Below are 25,535 nucleotides of genomic sequence, written 5' to 3'. Positions count from 1 at the left end.
CCCAACTTGATACTCTCCTTCCAGTGCTCACTCCTTAGGAAGAACAGGGTGCAGCCAGAGCCAGGGGCACATACTGTGCTAGCCTCTGGGCTGCCCCAAGAGGCCTGGCCACTTGGGCAGGCAGGACGCCCGGGCTATGGGGGCCTCCTGCCTGTGTGTACAATGTTGGCTCCAGGAATTCCTGGATCCTCTACCCGAGGTCCTGCTGGCTGTCCCCTTGAGGTGCCAGCTGCACCAGATTCCAGTTACTCCAGCATGAGCCCATTAGGATACAGGGTGCTCCTCAGGACAGGGTACCGCTCCCCGCCTCCCCGCCACCCGTGCTGGGTAGCAGGGCTCAGCAAACCTCTTCTCTGATTTCAGCGTTTCATCTCAGCCCTGAGGAAGGAGCTTGGAGGAAAGCCACCAGTCTAACCACCCAGGGCATCCGAGGAAGCTGCTGGATTCACTGGGTGGGGCGGCTGAAACATGGCAGCACTGGTCCACATCCCCCCCCCCCCCGCCCACTGTATAGCTCCTCATACTTCTAATGCTACTGGGAACCCCAAAGCATGCACTCACTCTCCAGGAACGAACCCTTCCATCCTACCACTTGGTCTCTGTCTACTCCTTGGCAGTGCTGTAGCGCAGGGGAGGCACACAGCGGGGAGAAGAGAAGCCCTGGGCGCTTGCTTGCTTGCTTCCTTCCTTTCTTTCCTTCTTTCTTCTGATCAATCATGGGGCTTGAACTCCAGGACCTAGATGCTATCCTTGAGCTTTTTCCACTCAAGGCTAGCCACTCTGAGCCACAGTGCTATGTCTGGTAGTTAATTGGAGATAAAAGTCTCACAGACTTTCCTGTCCGAGCTCTGCCACCCATGCTCCCTGCTGGCGGCCACTCCAGCAGGCAGAGCCTGTTCAGAGAGCTTGCCCTTACATTGCCAGTATAGCTGGAAAAGATGAAGGCTCTGAGGATATAGTGCCAAGCAAACCTGTCATAAACTAAATTCTGCCTCTGAGTCTTCTTTTGCACTCAGAAAAACAGATCAATCTTTCTATTTTTGCTGCAATTCTTACTCTAAGGTGTGTGATCCTTCACCAACAATTGACCCATCTTGCTGTGACCAGCCTGGCGCTCTCGTACGGAGTAGACAGGGAGAAAGTGCCACGGAAGGGGTTCATTAAAGTGCTTGTCTGTCCCATGGCACACAGATTGGAGAGCTACACCCACTCTGTGAGTCCCACTCTGTGGCAGCACCCAAGGGAAATGTTTGTGTTCCTTTTGGCGGTGGAACATGGACCCCTTAAACATGTGGTGCAAGCTCAGTACACCAGGATGGGGAAGGCTCCACAGTCCAGCAGGCCGCGAGTCTGTGAAGTGTAGGATGTCGACATACTGCTAGGCCCTGAGGATGGCTTCCAGTCTGGTGGTCTTCCTTTGAGACAATGGGCAGAGCTCTGCCGAATAGGTCCAGTAACAGCCACCCCACTCTAAGGCGGGGTCCAAACACCACGCCAAGGCAGCACGGAGACAATGGCACTCAGGCTCTGCTTCTTCAAAAAGGCCACTCAGAGTCGCCAACCCCAAGTGCTCTTGTCAGTTCCCCAAAGATGACTAAAACACACGAAGCCTCCTCACCAGTCACTGGGCTAACCCACCGCTCTCCCCCGGCTGTCTCCTTCTATCTACCTGATTAGAATCAGCCGCGTGAATAATACAGGAGGAATTAAGTTCTCTTTTGACTGAAGCGGCTGTTCAGGTCTGTCACCAATCCAATTCCATTCTCAAGAGACCTATTTCCTTTTCTCTCCTTCTTGCCCAGCACCAACAGACTGGCCCCAAAGAGTCACCTTTCCTCTGCCTACTGCTCCAGCCACAGGCCAGCTGGGTGTGACATCACCAGGCTGTGGAAGGGCAGGACGGGAAGACTCTTGGCAGAGCCAGGCCTTCTTCCGCTCGCCACACTATATGTGATATTATGGAAAAGGACACATCCATCACATTAGACAGTGTGGCCTTGGCAAAACACACCTATCTTCTTAAAACAAAAAACAAAACTCAAAACCCAGGAGGCTGGGTGTGTGAGCGCACACCTGGAATCCCAGCGCTTGAGAGGCCGAGGTAGGCATCTCCGGTTCAAGGCCAGTTTAGGCTACCGAGTCAGGAAGTCCCTGTTTCAAAAACAAACAAAAAACCCCAAACAAAACAAAAAACCAGGAGGTTTGGGGCTGGAGTTTGGGCTCGGTAGTAAAACACTTGCTTATTAGCATGTGCAAGGCTTTGGATTTCATACCTAGTTCTGAAAAATTAATTAACCAAAATAAAATAAAATATGAAACTGCCTTCTCCCAAACCTGGAAAAGGACCTGAGACCCCGCTAGTTCTCCCTAACCCCGGCATGCACTCTGCAGTCCCAGCTGCCTCCTGCCCATGGAGAAGCTCTGAGGATCGGCAGTGAGGCCTGGAGACATCAAACCTGGAAGGCACCTGTGACAAATGCAGCCTAGCCTGGTGGCCATACAGAAGGCCACCAACATACCAGAGACCTTCCAACATCATGGAGAAGCCCATCTGGGAAAGCCCTCATGCCAGCTGGGCTTCCAGCTTCCCGTGGCCAGCTCTCCTCGAAGTCCTCTTGGGGACCACTTTCTAGGGTGACGTGAGGGTAGCTAAATGTATTCCATGTGGAGCCTGCAGTGGAGAGGCTGCTTGATTAAGAATGAATTACACTTTCATCAGCACAGAAAGAAAATTGATTCACAGGCAGCATTGTGATAATCTTATTCCTAAAGCATGGGGGGCGGGGGGAGCAGGCAGGACACTGAGCCACTTGGGCTATCAGTGGCTGAAGAAAGGAAGCTCTACAATTAAGCTGGGAGAACAAAACTAATCAGAGCACCAAGATTCTTTCAACTAGTCTCTGGGGGCCTCGCCTCAATCCATTTATCCCAAGGGAGGTGAAAAGAAAGGTGGTGGGGGGGAGGGATTTAATCCATTTTAAACAATATGCCCAACAACACTGAACCCCTTTTAGATACTAACCTAATAACTCCCAGTGCCAAGACTCTGCTTGTCCCATAAAAATGCAATAGAATTGAAACGCAGCCCTAAAATCGTGTTATACTTCCTCTCTGCCACTACATATTGAGAAGGAAGGCGCGGGGGAGGGCGGAGATAGGAAAGGACATGCAGATTCGCTGGCGAGAGAATCCACAGGGAGAAAAAGCAGGCTCTGGAGCAGAAAGGTGACAGCCAGATCCAGTCACAGCGAATTCCAATATCATCCTTGGTTTGGGGTATGATAAACATTCCCCTCTCTAAACTGAAGCCATGTGAGGGATAGGGAGATGCGCGTGCGCGCGCTCGTTTGTGTGTGTGTGTGGGGGGGTGGTCGCTGCTGTAAAGTGGCCAGATTAAGCTCTCCTGCAGCCTTGCTAGTGACAGCTTGCACCCAGTTGCCATCTGTCCATACACATATCCCTAAGCAGAGGTGGAAGGAAAGGACACAGCAAGCCCAATTTGAAAGAGAGATCTAGCCAGGGAACCCCTAAGAGGCCCTTTCATATAAGAATCCCTCAGAGACCTAAAGCAGTATAAACATCTCTGGAAACTACCTGTCTGTGTCTCCAAGTAGCCCTGTGATGCTTTTTGAGGCCTTTTGCTTCTCTGTTCTTCCACCTGACAAATGAACCAATCAGCCTGATTCACCTCACTGGGCAGGTGGAGGCTAAGTGGTTTCTATCAAGCTCTCTGAGCAGGAGTCTTAGGGAAAAGATCCAGATATACTGATGTCACTTTTAAATTGCCAATCTCAAAACAGAGATCATGGCAAGGCTCATAAGAACAGACCCCGAGCTCACAGAATGAGTCTGCATCCTGCCTCCTCCTTCCCACTGTTACCGTCACAAATGAGGCACCCAGGGAGAGCGCCCAGGGTCCAAATGGGATGTTTTATGGCATCAAATAAGGCTCAATAATGGCAACAAGCACTTCTAAATGGTCATAAAATATCCTAGGTTGCAAGGCAGGGTTGTAAGCTCAATAACTTCCCCAAAACAACCAGGATTGGGCTGTCATCTTGGAAAAGAGCCCAGTGGAATCTTCTGTCTAGAGAGCTAGCAAAAGCACCAGTTTTCAGCAGTGACAGGATTCCAGGAGCCTCGGCACGGGTGTCAGGGGTGGCCTTCAGGGACGAGCCACAGGAAGGGCACTCAAGATCATCCAGTCTGTGCCCAATGCCTTCCGTGTGCTCCCCAGAGCCCAGGAGCAGAGAGGAAAAGAGCAGGTGGCTACATTCTTCTGGGGGACTTATGCCCACATCCAGTCCTGCTGTCATTCCCACCCCACCATTCCCTACTCCTCCTTCTCCCCTCCTCCCTGGAATGTAACAATGAAGGAAGATTCTGAAACAGAGGAGCTAGCACACTGGCTTTTGTGTCAGGGCCAAGGGTGCTTTGCCAGACCATGCCTAGCTTCTGAAAGCAAGCAGAACCGTTCAGCTCACTGGGTCCTAAGGAAAGCTGGACATGGAAATCACATACTAAACAGAAACTGGTCAGCAGCCATCTTGAGGCTGGCCAAGTACACCAGAGGTGAGGAGGGAGGCTCTGTGGCTCACGTTAACTATGAGTTTCAATCTCCCTGTGATTTAGCACTCTCCCCATTGTTTGAAGTGTTCTACTTCACTTTGCCAACCCTGTATCTCCAAGGGGACTGGGCAGAAACAGAAGATGACATTGGCGTTTACATCTCCCTGCTGCAGGAGAGGCTGCTGTGCTTCCCATCAGTGTCAAGGCCCAGGCCTAACTGCTCCTCCACAGGACCCACCATTTACAAATGACATAAACTTTCCTGGTCCCATCCACCCCCCCCCCCGGCCCCCGCTTCTCATCTGTCAATTTCCACTGAAACTCTACTCTTTCAGAGACTAGGGGGCCCACACATGACGACTTGTGGGCTGGCTTCAAATCAGTTCACTGAAACCAGTCTCCTGGGGGAGTGGACATCCTCTAGACCACGTTTTCCACTCCAGGGCATGGTGGACCAGTGAACCGACAACTGGCCACTGCTGTTGGCAGCACAGCGGCTCTGAGGCCCACCCGGCCTGACTGCTCAGATGGCAGGGACGAATGGGACTCCCTCCGAGACCCACTGCCCAGGACAGCTTCCATCACTAGTACTGCGATCTCCAGATCTCAGCCTCCTGGGTAGTTGAGATTATAGGCCGTGAGCCACCAGTGTCCAGCTTGCCCTTTTGTTTTTGAGATAGGGTCTTAATATGCTACCTTTATCTGGGCTAGCCATGTGTCTCCCAAACAGCTGGGCTTACAAGCATGCACTAGAATGCTTGGCTTTTTTTTTTTTTTTTTAAATCAGTAATGGGCTTGAACTCTACTATTTTTGAGCCAGAGCTCCACTTCCACTATTAGCAATGCTGGGGATTGAAACCAGGGCCTTCAATGTGCTAGGCAAGTCCTCTACTTGAGCTACAGATGCTTTTAAGAGAGTAAGAAGTTTTGAGAAAGGGGAGATGAGTGGGTAACTCCAGGTAAACAGACAACACCATCTCTCAGCATCCCAAACCATCATGCTCACACCTGAGAAGTCACAGGTGAGCTTCTGAGATAACTTTGGTCCTCTATAGCCCCCATGAGACCTGCTGAGACCAAATCAGACACAACCCTTCAGTGAGGTGGACAGTACTGCAGAGGAGGACAAGGCCTAACTCTTTAGTTAGTAGGAAAGAGACCCATCCTTTGGTTTATAAAATATATGATGAAAAAAAATCCAAACAAAAAGCAATGCAGGCTGGTTTGGATCCAGATTAATGAGCTCTCAAGACACTGGAAGCTCTCAGTTCACCACCAGCCTTTGTCTCTCTTATCCCCAGTGCTCTCGGTGGAACTCTGCCCCTGGTATCTAGGGACTCACACTTCCAACGCCTGAAGCAGCACTTGTCTTCTACTAAGCTAGCACTGACCCAGCCAGTAGCAGGCATGACTTAAGAACCTTAGTACAGGTAGGCAATTAATAGTCCAAGCCACTGGTCAAAGGACTGCCAACATCTGAAAAATGGAAGGAGCATGCCTCAAACGCCATGTAACAAAACCCAGCATTGTTTAACCAAGTCACGCTAACAAGAACTCCAGGGATAAAAGCCAAGCCCATACTTTTAGTGACCCCCTGATTCATCTTTTCTTATCTTTTTTTTTGTTTTGTTTTTGCTTTGTTTTGAGATAAGGTCTTTGTTACATGGCCCAAGTTAGCCTTGAACTCATGATTCTCTTTCTACTCACAAAGTTCAGTAAAGCGCCGTGGGGTCTACCCAGTGCCCTGGGGTCACCACTTGGGCAAAGATCCAACCAGCCTGTCCAGCCTGCTTTAGTGTTGCTCTGCTTAGTGTTAGGGTAGGCATGAAGCTGAAGAAACAGAGCCCACTCAATCAATCGGGGCTCAAATCACACCCAAATCAGGGCTCACACTATGGAGTCCTAGAGCCCCTGACAGCTCTCATCCATCTGATTAAAGCTGTATCTGGGGCTTTAATAGCTAACTTCTCTTGCTGGGATAACAAGAATAAATACCATCTATCTTATGCCAGATCTCTTTTGGTAGGAAGCTTCCCGGGAGCTTTTTCTATTCCACTGCAGCGAGGACTCTGAAGGCCACATCCTACACCCTGCTGGATGGCGTTAGGCTCACTGGCAGGGGTATGACTGGGGATTAGGCGAGAAGCAAAGGCAGGATGTCATTTTATTATTAGGCAAAATAAATTCTCTCCACTGCCTAGGCATGTCGAAAGAATAAGTAGCAATTGTTCAATTAATTCACTCAACAACTGCTGATTGCTCGTCCCCTGGGTGCCAGTGACAGGACTGTTCCCGTGTGAGACCTGCCCACTCGTAGCTCTGTTCCACACATGAGGAGTGGAGGCCCTTCAGCCCAGCAATGGGCCACAACTTGATTTAGAGATGAGAGCCTGGGGCTGCTTGCGGCTCTCAGAAAGAAATGGGGTGTATACAAAAGATAGAGGCTCCTTGAGGGAGTGACCACGCCCAGATGCTGCCAGGCCAGCTGTGACCACAAGTCTGCAGCGCGAACCACCACATGGCAGAAGTTGATCACACAGGGAGAGACACCAGTCATAAAAGCACCCAAATTGGCCCCATTTCCATGCTAGGGTTATTGATCTGAGAAGTACACCACCAAGACAAGGGAACTGTGTACAGACCTGCCTGGACAGGAAGCCATGATCTTCCCCAATGACACAAGTGACACAGTGACACAAGATGGGCAGGATGGCTGGTCCTGCAGCCTGGGACATGCTCTTTGGAATGAGGCAGCCTTCCAGCCTCTGGAGGCTGGTCTGACCCCCTAGTGTGGAGGCCAGCTCTCAGCCCCAAAGCATGCTGTGGCCAGTACCCAGATGGCCACCTGCCCTCAGGAGGGCTCTGAGTGGCCCAAGGACAGAGACAGGCAAGCTCATGCATGGTTAGTATCACAGAGGGCAGGACCATCACCACAGACAGAGTACCTGCGGACAACCTACTTTGAGGGCTCAAATGCAGATAGGTCTTCTGCCTTGGGCTTGAGGCTAAACCAGCAAAATAAAATGAAGAAAAACAAAAACATACCCTGTGAAATCAACAATGCTACATATGCCATTTGCAAAATGTTCAGACAGGTCTGAAATCATGACAAGTGACTTTGCTTTTAATGGCTTGAAAATGAGCCTCCCCAGGTTTCAGCACTCCAGCCTCCTGAGGCTGAGGAGCAGGCTCGCTGGTCCTGGTACCCAGGTGACAAGAAAGAAGGGAGAGGGTGGCTGACCAAGCTCACTGGTCTCGTCACCTTTACTTCCTTGCTTAATGGCGGAGGCCTTCCTTTCATTTGCCTTTTGCTGTTTAGTAACTTTATTTTGGAAGGGCAATCTAGGAAATGACAGAAGGCAGAGAAAAGAAGAACATGGAATGTTCTAGATTATCCCATTAGAAGGAATTCTCTTAGTGCCATCTATAATGAGTTAGGAGAGAAAAAGTAGAGGCTCTCCACTGTACCCACGCGATAGCTGGGAGGCACAGGTCTCACTGGGTTTTTAATCACAGTTTACCTCCTGAAAACAGAGACAGTCCATAAACTGGAGACCAAGACTACTCATTGAACAGTTTCTTTTCCTCTTCTTTCTTTCTTGTATTTTTTATGTATTTATCTTTGAGACAGTCTCACTATGTAGCCAGGCTTCCTCAAGCTTGTGATCATTTTGCCTTTGGGAGGTGGGATTACAGACATGCGCCACCATGTCCAGAGAATGATGATCGGACCTTAACAATCTGACAGGTTTAACCTGATCCTGGGCCATCAGTTAGGGCAGAGTGTCCACTGGTCAAAGAGGACCTTTCTACTTAGCCCAAGGAAGTGATATATCCTCTTGGACTGACAATGAATATGGAATTTAACTTTGAAATCCCTAAAATACTCAGGGCTCCAATTATCTTGGGAGAAATACAGTATACTGTATTTCAATAAAGGTCTTCAAGGTACTTTCTATTAAATACAACCAAAGTTGAAAATTTAGAATATCGTTTCTCCACCAAGAAGCTTAGAAACAAAACAGACCAACAGGGACCTCATTCTTCACAGCCTCTACTTCATTGTCCTCCTCACTAAGGAAGGCAGTTCCCATTGGCTTTAAAGACAGAACTGCTCTAATGCTCAATGGTGGATCAAAACTGCCTAGACTAACACAGATTCATCTCATCAGGGCTTTAACACAAGCTCCATTTCCATCAAGTCAACGGGATCATGGTCACTGGCAGATTAAATTCCCTTTCTGGCAGGAGTTGAAAAATTCCCTCAACTAAGTACAGGTAAAAAATTTACAACAGCTTAATGAGTCAGCTCCTGAGGAAACCCCATACTTCATTAATGAATGCCCTGATCAGCAGAAGCCACGAGACTCGGGGTACCTTTTTAATGGTATTGTGCTTGCTGCTGGTGCCGCCCCTATCTGAGTTCTCGTTGTGCAGAATGTCCAACGTGGTCTCCCTCTCTTTGAGCTTCAAGGCCTCAATTTCTGTCTTGAGTTCATTGAGCTGCTCCTGCAGGTGCTTGCTCTTCTCCATGTACTCCACTCTGCAGCAAAAAGACACCATGAAGAAGGGCTTGACAAACACCAACGCATGGCTGACATGCCCTGAGATCCACCAGCTGCTCAGTGGAGGGCCAGGGGCTGAAGCCTGGAGTCCACATCTCCACTTGGCCAGTTATGTGCCAGTGAAGCATGGGCTAGTCACTTAGCTTGATAACCTCCTCAACTGGGATAATAAAAGCCTCCCACACCCAGAACACACTCCTTGCCTCTACCAACAAATCCAGTGACTTCTTCCCTTAGGCCACAGCTACATCCCTATTTATTCTCAGACGTTCTCTGAAGTCACCTAGGCAACACCAGAAAGAAAATGGTCCCTACTCCTCACCTGCAAGTGACACACTGAGAGAAAATATAAATAATGGTGAAAATCAAAATTCCATCCACCAAGTGTCCAATATGAAGGACAAGGCCCAGCCCGGCACCGGTAGCTCACACCTATAATCCTAGCTACTCAGGAGGCTGAGATCTAAGGACTGCGTTCAAAGCCAGCCTGAGCACCAAAGTCCATGAGAGTCTTACCTCCAATTAACCACCAGAAAACCAGAAGTGGCGTTGTGGCTTAAGGGGTGGAGGGATAGCCTTGAGCTAAAGAGCTCAGGGACAACACCCAGGCCCACAGTTCAAGTTCCATGACCAAAAAAAAAAAAAAAAAAACAGGACAAGGCCCAGAATATCATGCAACAAAACAAAGGAACACTTTGAAGGGATTATGGTGGGCAGTGGAAGTATTCCGAGAACAGATTTGAGGGGAAGTTAAGTGCTGTGCCAGAAGGTTCGTGGGGCCCCCAAATTCAAGTTTAAACTAAGTCACCACGATGAACGTGTTAGCCCTCAGAAGTGGTGGTCTTGTGTTGTGACTTGTGTCCTTACAAAAGAGGCCCTAGAGGTCCCTGTCCACATGAGCACAGTGAGAGGATGCCAGCTATGAAATGAACCAGGATGAAGCAGGATGAAGATTATCAGATTTTTTTTCTTTTTTTGTGCCAGTTCCGGGGCTTGAACTTAGGGCCTGTGCCCTGTCCCTGAGCTTCTTTTGCTCAAGGCTAGCACTCTATCACTTGAGCCACAGCACTACTTCTGCCTTTTTTCTTTCTTTTTTTTTTTTTTTTTAATTTTGTGGGTCATGTGGCTTGAACTCGGCCTGGGTGATTTTTTTCTTTTTCTTTTTTTGTTGGTTGTGAGGCTTGAACTCTAGCCTGGACATTGTCCCTGACAGCTCAAGGTTATGGCCCTACCCCGGGCTTGGGTGTTGTCTCTGAGCACTTCAGCTCAAGGCTACTGTCCTACCCCTGGAGCCACAGCACCAATTCTAGGTTTTCTAGTGGTTAATTGGAGATAAGAGTCTCCCAGAGGACTTTAGTGCCCTAGCTGGCTTTGAGCCTTGATCCTCAGATCTCAGCCTCCGGTAGCTAGGACTACAGGAGTGAGGAATCAAACCCAGGGCTTCATACATGCTAGACAAGCACTTCACCACTAAGCCATATTCCCAGCCCTCTCAGCAGAATTTGACAGTGCTTTCATTTTTAATTTCCCAGCCTCCAGAACACTGAGAAATGAATTTCGATAGTTTTTAAGCCACCTAATCTCTGGTATTTTTGTTATAGCAGCCAAACATACTAAGACAATAAAGAAAAATTACAAACTATAAAAAGCTGAGTATAGAGCTGGGCACTGGTGCTTCATGCCTATAATCCCAGCCTCTCAAGACTCTTGAGATCTGAGGATTGTGGTTTAAAGCCAGTCAAAAAGTCTGGGAGACTCTTATTTCCAATTAACTACTCCAAAAATTGGAAGTGGAGCTGAGATCTGAGGATCATGGTTCAAAGCCAGCCCAGACACCAAAAAGTCTTTGAGACCATTTTTTTTTCCTTTTGGGGGGTTGGGATAATGTATAGAGGGGTTATAGTTACATTTGTCAGGTAGTAGGTACATTACTTCTCACACATTGATACCCCTTCTCATGTTTTTGTCCCCGTTTCCCTCCTCCCACCCCCTCCCAATCATCTTATTTTCCTAATTAACTACCAGAAAACTAGAAGTGACGCTGTGACTCAAGGGGTAGAGCAGTAGCCTTGAGCTGAAGAGATCTGGGACAATGCCCAGGCTCAGAGTTCAAGTCTCATAACTGACAAAAAAAAAAGTGGTAGAGCACTAGCCTTGACCAAAATGCTCAGAGATTGCGCCAGGCCCTGAGTTCAAGCCCCACAACTGATTAAAACACACACACACACACACCATCCCATAGGATACAGAATAGAATCTAGTTGTATACTGATCATAATCACATAAATACCTACATCTGGACAATGGTGAAAGGAGCTCAGCAAATGCCACCACTGGAAGCTCTATGTCACTGGCGTCTTAGCTATGATGGTCTGAAGAGAAAGGTAGGCTGGCTTGGGGTGGCCCACAATGGAGTCCACAGAGACATACTCCCAGAGGCTGTCCTGAGGTAGCACATATGGGTGTGGGGTTTCAACCCCTGGTCTGCTCAGCAGCTGTGTACTGCTGAGTGAGCTCATTAAGTCTGTCTCCATTTATGAAATGGGAGCACTAAAATCTCCTTTGATGTCAGTGAGCTGTTTGTTTCTTAACCGGAATTAAAGGAGACAAAAGCTAGAGAGTGCGCTCAGGTGTACAATCTGAAGAACCACTGGGATTGTTCTACATCAGCTGTAGCACCATTCACCAGTTTACCTGTGGCAAGAAGGGCGCTCACTTCAGCTTCTCCCACAAGGAGACTGCTGCCCTGTACAGCAGATTGGCCTCACCTGGTTGCCAGTTTTCCTGAGCCTCAAGACAAGTTTGTTGTTGTTGTTGTTTTTCCAGTCCTGGGGCTTGAACTCAGACCCTGGGCACTGTCCTTGGGCTTTCTCAAGACTAATACTCTACCACTTGGGCCACAGTACCACTTCCGGCTTTTTTGTGTGTATATGGTACCAAGGAATTGAACCCAGGCGTTCTGTGCATGCTAGGCGAGCACTCTACCACTGGGCCATGCTCCAGCCCTCAAGCCAAGTTTCTTGTTTCACCTTCATTATTAAGCACACTGCAGACCGCTGCTGCCAAGAACATGCTCAGGAGCCAGCCACTGTTCCAGGGTCAACCTAACTACCCACTTAATTCTTCAGTCAAAGTTGGGAGCTGCTATAAACTCCATGCCACCAGTCAAGGTCATTTCCTTTTTCTTTTTTTTTTTTGTGCCAGGCCTGGGGCTTAAATTAAGGGCTTTGGTGCTGTCCTGATTCTTTTTCTCAAGGCTAGTGCTCTGCCACTTGAGCCACAGTGCCACTTCTGTCTTTTTTTTTTCTGAATAGTTTATTGGACAGAAGAGCCTCAGAGACTTTCCTGCCTGAGTTGGCTTTAAACCTCAATCCTTAGATCTCAACCTCCTGAGTAACTAAGATGACAGGCATGAGCATGCTGTAGCTAGCAGTTACAAGTGTTATTTTTATACTGGAATACTGACTCCTGATCTTTTGTGCTTAATTTTAGTTAGGAAACTCATCTTCCAGGGGGTGACAACAGAGCAGCCCTTTGCAGAGTTGATGACAGGCTGCTATGGTGACCCTCCTTCTCCCCAGGCCCTAATCTACTCACTCTTGTTCACAGCTGCCCCAAGCAGGCCACGAGGGACTACGTACTTTTCTTTTTCTATCTCCATGGAAAGCCGCTTCATGTCAGTATCCTTGAAGTCGAAAGACAGGCTGTCACCAGTGAGGTTGAAGCTAGGTATGTCTGGAGGCAGTGGTGCTGGGATTGGGTTCATGGGCTGTCAGTGAGAAAGCTCCAATTAGGAGATTTGATTTATACAAGACCATGCTGTCAGGTGACAGGTGTCAACCCCCAACCCAACCCAAGTGGATAAGCCCTCTCCCCTCAAATCTGACCATTCTCATGCTCATCTAAATCAAACACAACTTCCCTCTTCTCCCATGCACTTGTTCACTAAGGAAGCTCCTGGGCCCAGTGCTAGGAGCTGGAAATGCAGGACGCAAGTCAGAGTCCTTGGCTCCAGGCAGCTGAAAGTCTTGTTCAGGAAACAGATGTATTCACAAATCCTTGCAGTTAAATAAGGTAAACACTGTAGTCAGGGAAGGAACAGAGACAGAGGGGGCTGGAGGAAGTATGTTAGGAGGAATGATGCTTCTGCTGGAATCAGAGAATGTGCCAGAAGAAGAAGGGTGCCAGGCAAGAGGCACGACAGTGAGTAAGGCAGAGTAACCAGTGACAATGCTAGGCATTTGCAGTGACCATGTAGGCACTGGAGTCTGGCCCTGGACCAGGAGAGTTTGCTGACCAACTGCGGGGCTTAGAATTGGAAGACAGAACAAGAGGAAGCACAGGATAAAACCATTACATTCTGTTCAGGACTTCTCATCCCAGAACAAAGGGTCATCTAAAATATGGCCCTGATCTGCTTCTTTGGTGCCTTTCGTTATTTGCCCTACTAAATCACAACCAGCTGCTTGTCCCTGACCAGGCCGCCTTCCTGTCTCAGCACTCCTGCCTCAGCACTCCTGCCTGTATCATTTCCCTCCTTCTGCTTCATCTTTCTATCTCCCTCGGCATCTTCAATCTCTCATCAAAACCCAAGTGTTTCCAGGTCTCTCTCAGCCAGATGGACATTCTTTCCTTTGCTGTGCTACACGTTATGATGGTGTTTCTGCAGTGACTCTTTCCTGTAATTCTACCTTGTAAATATTCCCTTTCAGATGTGTCTTCTATCTATACCCTCGAAGTTTCCCCAGGGCAGGATCTGCCTCTATTTCATCCTTAAGACCTTCACTGAGTCTAGGATAGGGTCTGGGAGAGGGGAGCCTCAGAACTTTCACTTGGAATGATAATGAAGCCAAATGCTGGGTATATGGATGGTGTCAGAAATGGAGTTGAACGAGAGCTTCTGTGATGCTAGGACATTATGTTTTTTTATCTCAATATTGAGCATGTAGGCGTAGTCAGTCTATGAAACTTCATCAAGATGTACAACGGTAATTCAAGTATTTCTCTTTATATTATACACACACACACACACACACACACATAAAATTATACTTCATAAAAATTTCCAGCTGGGGGGGTGGGGTGCAGAAGTTTGGCCTAGTGGTAGAGTGCTTGCCTAGCATGCATGAAGACCTGGGTTTGGTTCCTTGGTACCACATACATAGAAAAAGCTGGAAGTGGTGCTGAGGCTCAAGTGGTAGAGCTCTAGCCTTGAGAAAGCCCAAGGACAGTGCTCAGGCCCTGAGTACAAGCCCCAGGAATGGCAACAACAACAAAAAATTCAGCTGGGGCCGGGAGTTTGGCCTAGTGGTTAAAGTGCTTGCCTAGCATGCACGAAGACCCGGGTTCGATTCCTTGGTACCACATACATAGAAAAAGCCGGAAGTGGTGCTGAGGCTCAAGTGGTAGAGCTCTAGCCTTGAGAAAGTCCAAGGACAGTGCTCAGGCCCTGAGTTCAAGCCCAGGACTGGCAAAAAAAAAAAAAAATTCAGCTGGGTGTAGTGGCACATGCCTGCAATTCCAGGTATTTGGGAGATAGAAGAGATAGAAGAAGGAGTTCTGAGGCTGGCCTAGGGCCAAAGTGTGAGACTCTTTCTAAAAGATAAAGCAAAAAGACTGGGTGGCAGATTCATGTGGTACTATACTTGCCCTTAGCAATCACAAGGCCCTGAGTTGTTCGATTCATAGTACTGCCAAAAAGAATAATTTTTCGCCCCAAAAGTAAGCATGTGGCTGTTTAGAGTCACAAAATTGGCTTGAGTTGTCTGTTAAATACTAATAGATAACCAGGATCTAAAGTTCTCCCCTCTCCCTTGCAAATCTGGGGTAGCTCATATCCCCTGTGCCTCCATGTTCTGGGCCATGTGAGAATAGGAATATAACATGCATAAATATACAATGTATGTGAGTGAACAAGCTGTGTATCTGTGACATGGGTATATCTGTACACTTGCCTAGAACATGTTATTATCTCTTCGCTACCTGGCTAGACCCCACTCCCTATCACAAGTCAGCTCAGGTATTACACTGATCCCACCTGCCCCAGGAAAGCTGTGTTTGAGGCAGCTGTGCACACCTGTCAAGATCTACTTTTCCGGGGCCGGGAGTTTGGCCTAGTGGTAGAGTGCCTGCCTAGCATGCACCAAGACCCGGGTTCGATTCCTTGGCACCACATACATAGAAAAAAGCCGGAAGTGGCGCTGAGGCTCAAGTGGTAGAGCTCTAGCCTCCTTGAGAAAGTCCAAGGACAGGGCTCAGGCCCTGAGCTCAGGCCCAGGACTGGCAAAAAAAAAAAAAAAAAAAAGAAAAAAAAGATCTACTTTTCCAACTACATGGTGTATGTGTACATAGAAACGGGGTGTAAAGGAGTCACTGAACGGAAGACACAGAGGAAGGGAAACAGCTTTTACTTATTTCATGACCCCACTTAGCAGGAGTCGAACATTGCATTGGCAGCTGGGTCCTGCACAGCAGTAATTCATTCTGAGAGGTATGGTCGCTCCTTCCCACAGCAGGAATGTGGCATATGGTATGTACGGAGAGCTGAAGATTACATTCAGCTCAGCATTAGGGTGTCAGAGAGCAAAACTGCTCTCTATAATAATAATAATACTAGGATAATGTGAGATCATATTACTTAAGAATAAGAAAAACATTCCTGAGCTGGGAAAAGGCCTGCTGCCTGTTACCTAGATAACCAAAGTGGTAACTACTTAGTCCAAGGCCAATAACAGACCATGGGGGTCCAGGCTGGGCCCTGGCTGGGGGAGATGTCAATGCCATGCTTTCCAACCTGTGTTTGCTTGAATGGTCAGTCTAAAGGCACCAGGAGGTGATGCGAAGGGCTGTGGGGACAGTTCTATAGCAACCGCAGGCTAGCTGTCCCCGCCCAGGCTCACCGGATATGTGGGCTTGGTGGCAATTTCTAAGAGCTTCTGCTTGGCTCTCCGCTCTGCCTCACGGGCTTCCTGCAGGTCTTGCTTTAGCTGGTCCGCCTCTTTGGCTCTGCAAAGAAAGGAGGAAATGTCAGCTCCACAGCAGGCCAAGAGAGGAGGCGCCCATGCTAACCCCAAGGATGGTATCTGATAAGGCAAATGGGAACAGGGGAACAGGAAAGTTTTATAAAGTCAGAACTTCCAAGGCAACAACAACATGAATATTATTCATTTTTTCCATGTTTTATTTCATTTTTCCAGTCCTGAGGCTTAACTCAGGGCCTGTCTGAGCTTCTTTTATTCAAGGTCACCACTCCACCACTTTCAGTTTGTCTGTTTACGTGGTGCTGAGGACTTGAATCCCGGACTTCATGCCTGCTGGGCAAGCACCCTGCCACTAAGCCACATTCCCAGCCCCTTTTTCCATGTTTTAAAAATAATCTTTTTAATTAATTACTCAAAGCAGTCCTGAGATTTGAACTCAGGGCCTTGCACTTGGTGGGCTAATGCTCTATTGCCAAGCCATGCCTCTAGCTGTGGCTCAAGTGGTAGAGCACTAGTCTTGAACACAAAGAGGCTCAAGGACAGTGGCTAGGCCCTTAGTTCAAGCCTCAGGATGAGCAAAGCAAAAACATAAAGTCACTTGAGGGTAAGGTTGGAAGAGATGAAATGGGAGAGGTTGATGGAAGGGGTAACATTTGTCAAGATGAATTGTACTTATAACCTGATGTGGAGAATTGAAAGCCCTTTGTACAACTGCTTAATTAAACAAAACAAAAAACCCACTAGCAAATCCAGACTACAAGAAGAGAGAAGGCAGTGGGGAAAGAGCCAAACAAGAAGTTCTGTAAGCCAAATGAGTGGTGGGATGTGTGTTCTACAGTCCCAGTTACTCCAGAGGCTGAGGCAAGATAACTTGAGTCCAGGAATTTGAGGTCAGTTTGGACAAGGCAGAGGCCGAGTAAGCATAAGAGCTGGCATTAGGACCAAGTCTCACAAAAATCTAATTCACAGGTGATGTCACCCTGACACAGAAAGAAAGGGACCTGGGAAAGGTCCCAGGACGGGAACTATATTTCCAGAATGACAAGCAAGGAGTCATCGTGAATGAAAGTGCAGAAACTGCACCTTGTAGCTAAAGCCAAATTCAAGTGTCTTAAATCAATAGAGCCAGATGCCGTGGGGAACATGCCAGTGTTTGTCTTAAGGCTGCGGGACCCAAACAGTGCAGAGCTTAGAACAGTTCCTGAAAAGTACAGACAATGGTCCCATCCTTCAACCTGATCATAAGCTGGAGCATCTTAGTCACAACGAAAACCATGGCTCCCAGCCCCATCTGTCACAGGAAGGCTTCAGGAAAGTGGGTGTCTACTTTTACTTCAAAGGAAAACAACGGCTGCTTACCTGCCTGCTTCCAAATAAAGAAAGGAAAATAACACTTTTTTTTTTTAATGCAAAAAGTGCTTCTTTGCATCTTGTCAGGTAAAAGCAGTCTATGGACACACTCAGAGGTTTTATTGCAAACTCGTGTGTGTGTGTATGAGAGACAGCCACACACACAGAGCAGAGAGAGAGAGAGAGAGAGAGAGAGAGAGAGAGAGAGAGAGAGAGAGAGAGAGGGAGGAAGGGAGAGAGGGAGGGAGGGAGAGAGAGAGAGAGAGAGAGAGAGAGAGAGAGAGAGAGAGAGAAAGAGAGAGAGAGAGAGAGAGAGAGTCAAGAGTCAGCCTGTGTCTGTGAGTGATATCTGGACACAAGAACTCCATTCCTGTGCCCTTCCAATAGCTCCAGCCCCACCAGCCTCCTCTTCCCGATGGAGAAGCCTCCGAACACTGCTGCATCCACATGTGCTTCAGGGCAAGGCTAGGACCATACAGACCTTGCAGGGTCCTAAGGCCCGGGCCTCCCTCTCACCTCCTCTCTGACTCCTCAGCCATCTTCAGTGCCAGCACCTCAGCCTCTAGCACCTTCTGCTCCATCAGGCGCTTCTCCTCCTCCGTCCTAATGGCCGTGGCCTTGATGCGCTGCATCTCCTGTTCTGCCTCTGCTGCCTTCTGGGCCAGGAGCTTGGCCTCCTCCTCGGTGATCTGAGCTTTTTCAGCCAGCAGGTCAGCTGTCTCCTCGGACCTCATCTGTAGAGGAGAGTGCTCTCAGCTGACGAGGGCCAGGGACCCATCTCCTCTCATCTGGCCTCCAGCACACAAGGTAGCAAAAGTCTTAGGCTTCTTGGCTGTAACCCGGACCCTCTTCCTGCAGCACCACCTGGCAATAGATCACACGCCACATCTACCCAGAAGAGCCCTGTAAGCTCTACCACAGAGAACAAGAGCAAATGTCCTTCAGTTGTTTTTTTTTTGGCAGTACTGAGGTTTGAACTCAGGGCCTCACACTTGCTAGATGGCACTCTTATAAACTGAGCCATGCTGGCAGTCCAGTACCCTCTATCCTTTCCCTTAAATCGGTGGTATAAAACCCAAGGAGGCTGGGTGTGGAGGCCCAGACAGGGTAAGCAAGTGCCCTACCAATAAGCCACACCGTCAGCCCTCCATCCTCAAAGCATTTTAACCATGGCAAATGGACCATGCGGCAGTGTTGTGTAGCCATCAGTAGGGGACAGAACATTGCAAATTATCCTCTGGGGTAGAGGTGCCCCAGATGATGGGTTCTAAGTGTCAAGCCTACAAACCCTGGCTGTAAAGAAAATGCCACCATGACAGTGGAGTTTGGAGGGACAGAAACTCCACTTAATCTACTTCTGCCAGCTGAGGTGGGAAGAAAAGTCATCAACCTTTTAAAAGCTGAAACAGCCAAGCACTAGTGCTCATGCCTGTAATCCTAGATACTCAGGAGGCTCAAATCTGAGGATCATTGTTCAAAGCCAGGTGAGGCAGCAAAGTTCATGAGACTTATCTCCACCAGAAGTGGAGAGCTGTGGCTCAAGAGGTAAAGTGCTAGCCTTGAGCAGAAAAAGCCCAGGTACAGCACTGAGGCCCTGAGTTCAAGCCCCAGGACTGGCATCCTGCTAAAATAAAGCTGAAACAAGCTCAGTACTGTGGATCACACCCGTAATTCTTGCTACTTGAAAGGCAGGGATTGTGAGTTATTGTAGTTCAAGGTGATCTTGGGAATATACATTCAAAAGACTCCATATCAATCAATAAAAACTGGGCATGGTAGTGTACACCTGTCATCCCAGGCAGGACTGTGGTTCAGGCAAGCCCAGGCAAAAAATGAGACCTGATTTAAGTAAAAATGGCTGGAGGTATGGCTCCAGTAGTAGAGTATCTGCCTAACTAGCTCAGAGCCCTGAATTCAAACCCCAGTACTATTAAACACACACACACACACACACACTGCCCTGAAATAAACTAGATCAAAGCAAATGTTGCCGACTCCAGGTGCTCAGGAGTCTGACTGAGGAGTTCCCATGTAGCCTCCTGGGACGTGGACCCTCAGAAATCACCAGCGCTTCATTGGCCATAGTTGCTTCTTCTTTCATCTGTAGCAGCCTCCTCTCCAGCTCATCCCTTGTGCGCTCAGCCTCCTCCCGCATCTGCTTTTCTCGAGCAAGGCGCTGCCGCTCCATCTGGGGGTGAACAAAGGCAGGAACTCAGTCCTGGTGCTCCAGGGACCCAGGAATGCCCAGTTTGGGGAGCTCCCCCCCCCCCCCCGTGAGAATCCCTTCTTGACTTCAATAGCCTGGGTCATGCTTGTTGCCCTGCTCCCTCTGTCCTCAATCAGCCACAGGGTTGAAAGCTGTGCCCTTTGGAGAAACTACTGGTGAGCGAATAAATGAATGAACAACAACAAAAACCCAAGCTCACCACCTGTGAGCCACGGGAACCTTTCCCATCTCTCCTGATTTCATCCACAAAACCTGCAGCATCCATGGCTCCCACCCTGTATTTCAGCCACAGCACAGCCTTGCCCAGCCCTGCATGAAGGCACAACCCCCATCCTTAAGGGAACAGTACAAAGCTTCTGCTACCACCTGGATCAGTGTTAATTGGGCCACCTGGCGAGCTCAATAAGGGAAACAAATAGAGGACATCCTTAGTCTCTGATCCCAGGGCACTGGCTGAGTTCAGAACGCACAAGCCAGAAGTGACCACTGCATTATTTTCTGCCCTAAATAATAAAAGCACATTTAATTATTTCTCTCTTGCTTTAATCTCATCGCAAACTCTGGTTGTACAAGGTTTCTAAGACTGTTGCTTTTTTCCCAAATATGAAATAAAATCAGTGCATTGGAACTTGAAAGAATAATGCCAAAGACAAATAATAAAATACTGTCCAGTCTGGTCTGGGGGATATAGCTGAAGTGGTCGAAAAAGGTAGCAAGGGTGAGGCCTGAAATTCAATCCTCAAAACAAAACAAGAAAACCCCAAACCTGTTCACTAATCACAAATTATAGAATTTGTCTGTATTTTTCTCCATGGCTGGGTAGCCTCCCCTTCAATTCCTAGCACTGGACTTTTCCGGTGATTTCTACCTTGATAATAAAGGAAATCTCATCTCATCCAGTCTGTTGCTTACAAAACCTTTGATCACAATGTGCTCTCTGATCTGAGACAGAGAACAAGCATCATTGGCTCCATTTGATGGATGGGAAAACCAAGTCACACACACAAAGCGTCAGATCTGGCTCCAAGGTTTCTGTTCTGCTGGCTGGACTGTGTACACGCTATTCCCTGCCAGGGCCCCGAGGCCTTCCTACTTCCACAGTCCTTGACTCCTTCAGATCTGTCATTTCTGAGCTTTGCTCTGCTGAGGACAAGGTCAAAGACAGCTCTCTTCAAAGTTGCCACTATGACTCAATGCTGGCTTTGTAGCACTTCACTGTCCAACAAAACCCATCCGATCACCCCCACAGTACTCCAAAGAGCCCACTGATGGCCCGCTGTCCTAGAACACAAAGAGAGAGAGAGAAAGCTGAAGGGCCACTGGCATTTTACTCTAAACCACAGGGCTGGGAGCCAGCCTCTCTGGGGGTTCCCAAGTAGAGAGCAGCACACAGGCTAATTATCACACCTCTGAGCTGGCAAGTCCTGAGGGCAGCCAACTGCTGCCGCCGCTACTCTAACAGTTCACCCCAAAACAAAATTGATATTCTCAGCAGCGAGACCCAAATTAGTTGTGTGGATTTCAGAGAGCAGAGAAGGTCTGCGAGTAAAAAAAACAATGATGTTGTGTGTCCAATCAGTTGTAAGGCCCTCTCCAGCACCTCCCGTGGCGGGTGCCGTGGCCAGGCTGACCTGCAGGGAGGAAGTGCAGCCAGAGCCTAATTAGCATTCTGCAGCAAGCACTGAAATGCCACCATGTATTCTATCATCATCTAATTAGAAAAGGGGAAGGCAGGGCAAAGGAGACAGACGGGAAAAAAGAAAGATAGGTGGATGGAGGGTCAAAAGCATGCCTGGCTATCCTGTCCCAAATGTGTGCATCACACTTAAATGTACAAATGACTAGAGATGTTTCCTTTAGATGTGCTATTAGAATGGACTGCTCATCTCCATTTTATCCCAACTGGGATAAAATAAGAGCACAGCTACCCCTTAACTCCCCAGGAGTGAACTAGCCAAGAGTTGCAGCAGCAGCTAAAACAAGTCTTGCTTACCTGCTTTCTAGCCTTCTCCTCCCTGGCCTGGGCTTTCATCTGCTGAACTTCCAGAGAATCAGCCTTTCTCCTCCTCATAAATAAGTCATGGTTCCCAATACATAGCTGGAGAATCTGTGACCATAGAAGCAGGAGAAATGTCAAACTCACAAATCTGTTTTGCTGTTTACCAGGCCGCCCTGTGTTACAGCATCATGGGCTCTAGTGGGTAGCAGAAAACCTGAGGAGGAAAGCATGGAGTGAAAGACAGATGTTCCGCTGGTGGCCTCCAGTGCTCTTGGCTCTGGACATGTAAAATGCTTCAGGCAAGGTCATGGAGTAAATTGGGCTGTTGCAAAAGGTTATCCAGAGGGGGAAAAAACGGGACCCCTCCCTCACACCATACACAAAAACTGACTCCAGGGTGATTAAAGACATAAAAGAAGGGCTAGGAGTTTGGCCTAGTGGTAGAGGGCTTGCCTGGCATGCACAAAGACCCAGGTTTGATTCCTCTGTACCACATACATAGAGAAAAGCCGGAAGTGGTGGTGAGACCCAAGTGGTAGAGCTCAAGCCTTGAGAAAGGCCAAGGACAGTGCTCACACTCTGAGTTGAAGCCCCAGGACTGGCAAAAAAAAAAAAAGACAAATGCAAAGATTTGCCTTGGCAACTTATACTAGAAAATAGAGAATATCTTTATAATCAGGAAAAAAGAATTACGTCAAGTAAGAAACAAAAGGCACATGTAATTATGGAAAAGATTTTTTATATCTGTCAACATTAAAACTAAAAGGTTTTGTTTTCTACAACATTACAAAAAAGAAAATAAGCCACACGCTAGGAAAAGAAAAACAAGTAGAATAAACAAATAATCCAAGAGGAAAATTGCCAAATGACATGAAACAAGTATTCAACAGAACTTGGAAAGATGATTTTGCCAATAAATATACACAAAGATGTTCAACTTCGTTACTAACTACAAAAATGTAAATCAACGTGACATGGTGATAGAACACTCGCCTGACATGTCTAAGACTCTGGGTTTGGTTCCCAGCACTGCTATCCCTCCAAAAAGTATTAGTAGGTAAGCTTAAATTTTAGACCAGTAAGTAAAGCTAAAGAGAAAAATGAATACCAAATAAGCTATCATTCCACATGTCACAAATCATTCTGATGAGGAAAGCTTCTTTTAAGAAGCAGCATTCAGGGAAGTGGTGCTGGGGCTCAAGGGGTAAGGTGGTGGCCTTGAACTGAAGAGCTCAGGGACAACATCCAGGCCCAAAGTTCAAGTCCCACGACCGACAATAAATAAAATAAATAAATAAATAAATAAAGCAGCATTCAGGGACAGGAGTGTAGCTTAGTGGTAAGAGTGCTCAGCTAGCATGCATGAAGCTCTGGGTTTGATTCCTTAGTACCATACACTAAGAAAAAGCCGGAAGTGGCACTGTGGCTCAAGTGGTAGAGCTCCAGCCGTGAGCAAAAAATGTCCAAGGACAGTGCCCAGGCCAAGTTCAAGCCCCAGGACTGGCCAAAAAAAAAAAAAAAAAACCACAGCACTCAGCAGGAAGCCAGTGGCTCACACCTGTAATCCTAGCTACTCAGGTGGCTGAGAGTTGAAGGCTGTGGTTTGAAGCCAGCCAGGGCAGGAAAGTCCATGAGACTTTTTTCCCCCCAATCCTGGGACTTGAATCCAAGGCCTGAGCACTGTCCTTGGATACTTTTTTTTTTTCCTGAAGGCTACAGTTCTGCCACACGAGTCACAGAGCCACGTCTGGCTTTTTCTGTATATGAGGTACCGAGGAATTTAACTTGAGTCTTCACGCATGCTAGGCAAGCACTCTACCACTAGGCCATGATCCCAGCCCCAGGAGACTCTTAATCAGCAAAAGCCACAACAGGAGCTATGGTTCAGTGGTATAACACTAGCCTTGAGCAAAAAAAAAATCCTCAGAGACAGGGACCTAGATCCTTAGAACAGATCCCAGAACAGATCCAGGACCAGAACACACAAAGAAGCATTCAAAAGGATGGAATAAATCATATTAAGTGAGGTAAGCAAGCTCAGAGAGACAAACAATGCATGTTCTCTCTGACATGTGGGACTTAGATCTAGAATGCACTGGGATATGAAAAATTATATACAGTGAGACCAAAAGAAGATAGTCTTAGAAGAGAATCACAAAGATGCAATGCCATGTGTCTCTTCATATTTACATAAAATAATATACATATATAGTGTATATTTACTGAACACCGAAACAAACTCCAAGATATGGAAACAAAAGATATTTTTTTTTTAGTTTTTAGTTTGGATGATTTGGTCTTTACTTTATGTACGGCTCATTCATGTGTATATCTTTGGGAGGGGAGAGAGGAGGGAGAAGTTGGGGGGGAAAAGGGTGGAAAAGTTCAGCAGTGGAGCTCAATCAATGGACATTGGTGAAAGTGAACTATACAACTTGTGGATGGAGAAAGGAGGGAGGGACTGGGAGAGAGTGAGGGAACAGAATATATATTGCCTGAATCATGTAATTGTAATCCTTCTGTATATCATCTCTACAATAATAAATTTAAGGGGCGGGGAGTTTGGCCTAGTGGTTAAAGTGCTTGCCTAGCATGCATGAAGACCCGGGTTCGATTCCTCGGCACCACATGCATAGAAAAAAGCCAGAAATGGTGCTGAGGATCAAGTGGTAGAGCTCTAGCCTTGAGAAAGTCCAAGGACAGTGCTCAGGCCCTGAGCTCAAGCCCAGGACTGGAAAAAAAAAATAATAATAATAAATTTAAAAATAAGTAAATTTTTTAAAAAGCATTCAATTTCTTAGAAAAAAATCCAGTTATTAATAATGAAAAACAGCATCTTAACTTACCAGCTTATTAACACGAAGCTTTGAGGAGTTAAATTTGAAGACGTCAATTTTCTTATCCAGTGGTTTAATAGTAAACTGAGAAAAGGAAGTAGAACAGTTTTAGCAGGTCAGCCTAGAATGCTACCACCAACTGGGAAGTTCCACAAAACACCAACCACTGTGGCCATGGTCCGGCACCAGGCCAGGCCTTGGCCTCACTTCCTGGAGCCCAGGAACAAAGCCTCAGAAACTCAGAGGCATACAGTGCTCCACGTCTAGCTCTGCAGAGAGAGGTTCGGGATCCTCAACTGTGCTTTGCACCTTCCACCACCTTAGGTGGCTATGAGGAAAGGATGCTAGATGACCTCAAATGAGAGCCTGTGACAGGCCCACCCTCAAGGCCACACTGGGAGAGCCATATAATCTACAATACTTCCTCTGCCTTCAGGAAGCTCACAAGCTAACAGGAACCAGACTAATAATAATCAGTTATGCAAAAACTGGTACCAGGTAGTGACTTGCAAATGTCCTGGAGGAGTAGCGGGAACTAGGACTAGTCATAGAGAAAGAAGAAAGAAGTAAGAGTAAGAAGAAAGCAGTGTAGATAGCATTCTGGAGAAGATAAATTATAGGAATAAAGAAGATATGGGGAAAGGGGAGTATGGGTATATTTGATGTTATTTGTTTCCTGGCGATGGTAATAATGCAATAGGCTTAGAGCAGGAGGAAGAGAGAGGAGGCTGGATATGTGTGAAGCAAGAGTCAGAGGGGTGTGGATTTCACATGGTAGGACACAACAAGTCACTACAGGTTAGTGATTGTGGACAGTGTTTGATAAAAGCTGCTAATGGAAGGGATAAAATATAAAGAACAATGGGTTGTTGTACAAGAGAAACAGTTTCTGAAATCAAAGCGAAGAGAAAGATGAATGGTAAGGACAGGGTTGTAGCTCAGTAAGAGAAGACAAGGCCAGACCCCTGGCAGGGAAGCTTAGAGAAAACAAAGACAACTGCCACTCTC

At 47.5% G+C, this 25,535-nt stretch overlaps 1 protein-coding gene across 5 annotated transcripts in view; it reads right to left on the bottom strand.

Moving 5' to 3' along the window:
- The window catches only part of Nf2 (NF2, moesin-ezrin-radixin like (MERLIN) tumor suppressor), a 90,218-nt gene that overhangs the window by 2,733 nt on the left and 61,950 nt on the right, over positions 1–25,535 (bottom strand). For 2 of the 5 annotated variants that reach the window (XM_090320430.1, XM_090320435.1), the window contains 7 exons: positions 24,537–24,611; positions 21,685–21,798; positions 19,530–19,652; positions 17,981–18,198; positions 16,034–16,139; positions 12,776–12,903; positions 8,947–9,112 (listed from right to left, as the gene is read on the bottom strand). In XM_090320430.1, coding sequence (XP_090176556.1) covers positions 8,947–9,112; positions 12,776–12,903; positions 16,034–16,139; positions 17,981–18,198; positions 19,530–19,652; positions 21,685–21,798; positions 24,537–24,611 — 930 coding nt within the window. Of the gene's footprint in view, positions 1–7,514; positions 7,575–8,946; positions 9,113–12,775; positions 12,904–16,033; positions 16,140–17,980; positions 18,199–19,529; positions 19,653–21,684; positions 21,799–24,536; positions 24,612–25,535 lie in introns of all 5 variants that reach the window. The other 3 variants (XM_090320433.1, XM_090320432.1, XM_090320434.1) reach the window with 3 other exon arrangements.

The sequence above is a fragment of the Megascapheus bottae genome, chromosome 28 (assembly GCF_031878675.1).
Source record: "Megascapheus bottae isolate mThoBot1 chromosome 28, mThoBot2.hap1, whole genome shotgun sequence".
Classification (NCBI taxonomy): Eukaryota; Metazoa; Chordata; class Mammalia; order Rodentia; family Geomyidae; genus Megascapheus; species Megascapheus bottae.
The sequence above is the reverse complement of the archived record's forward strand: the minus strand, read 5'-3'. Positions and strand labels throughout refer to the sequence as shown.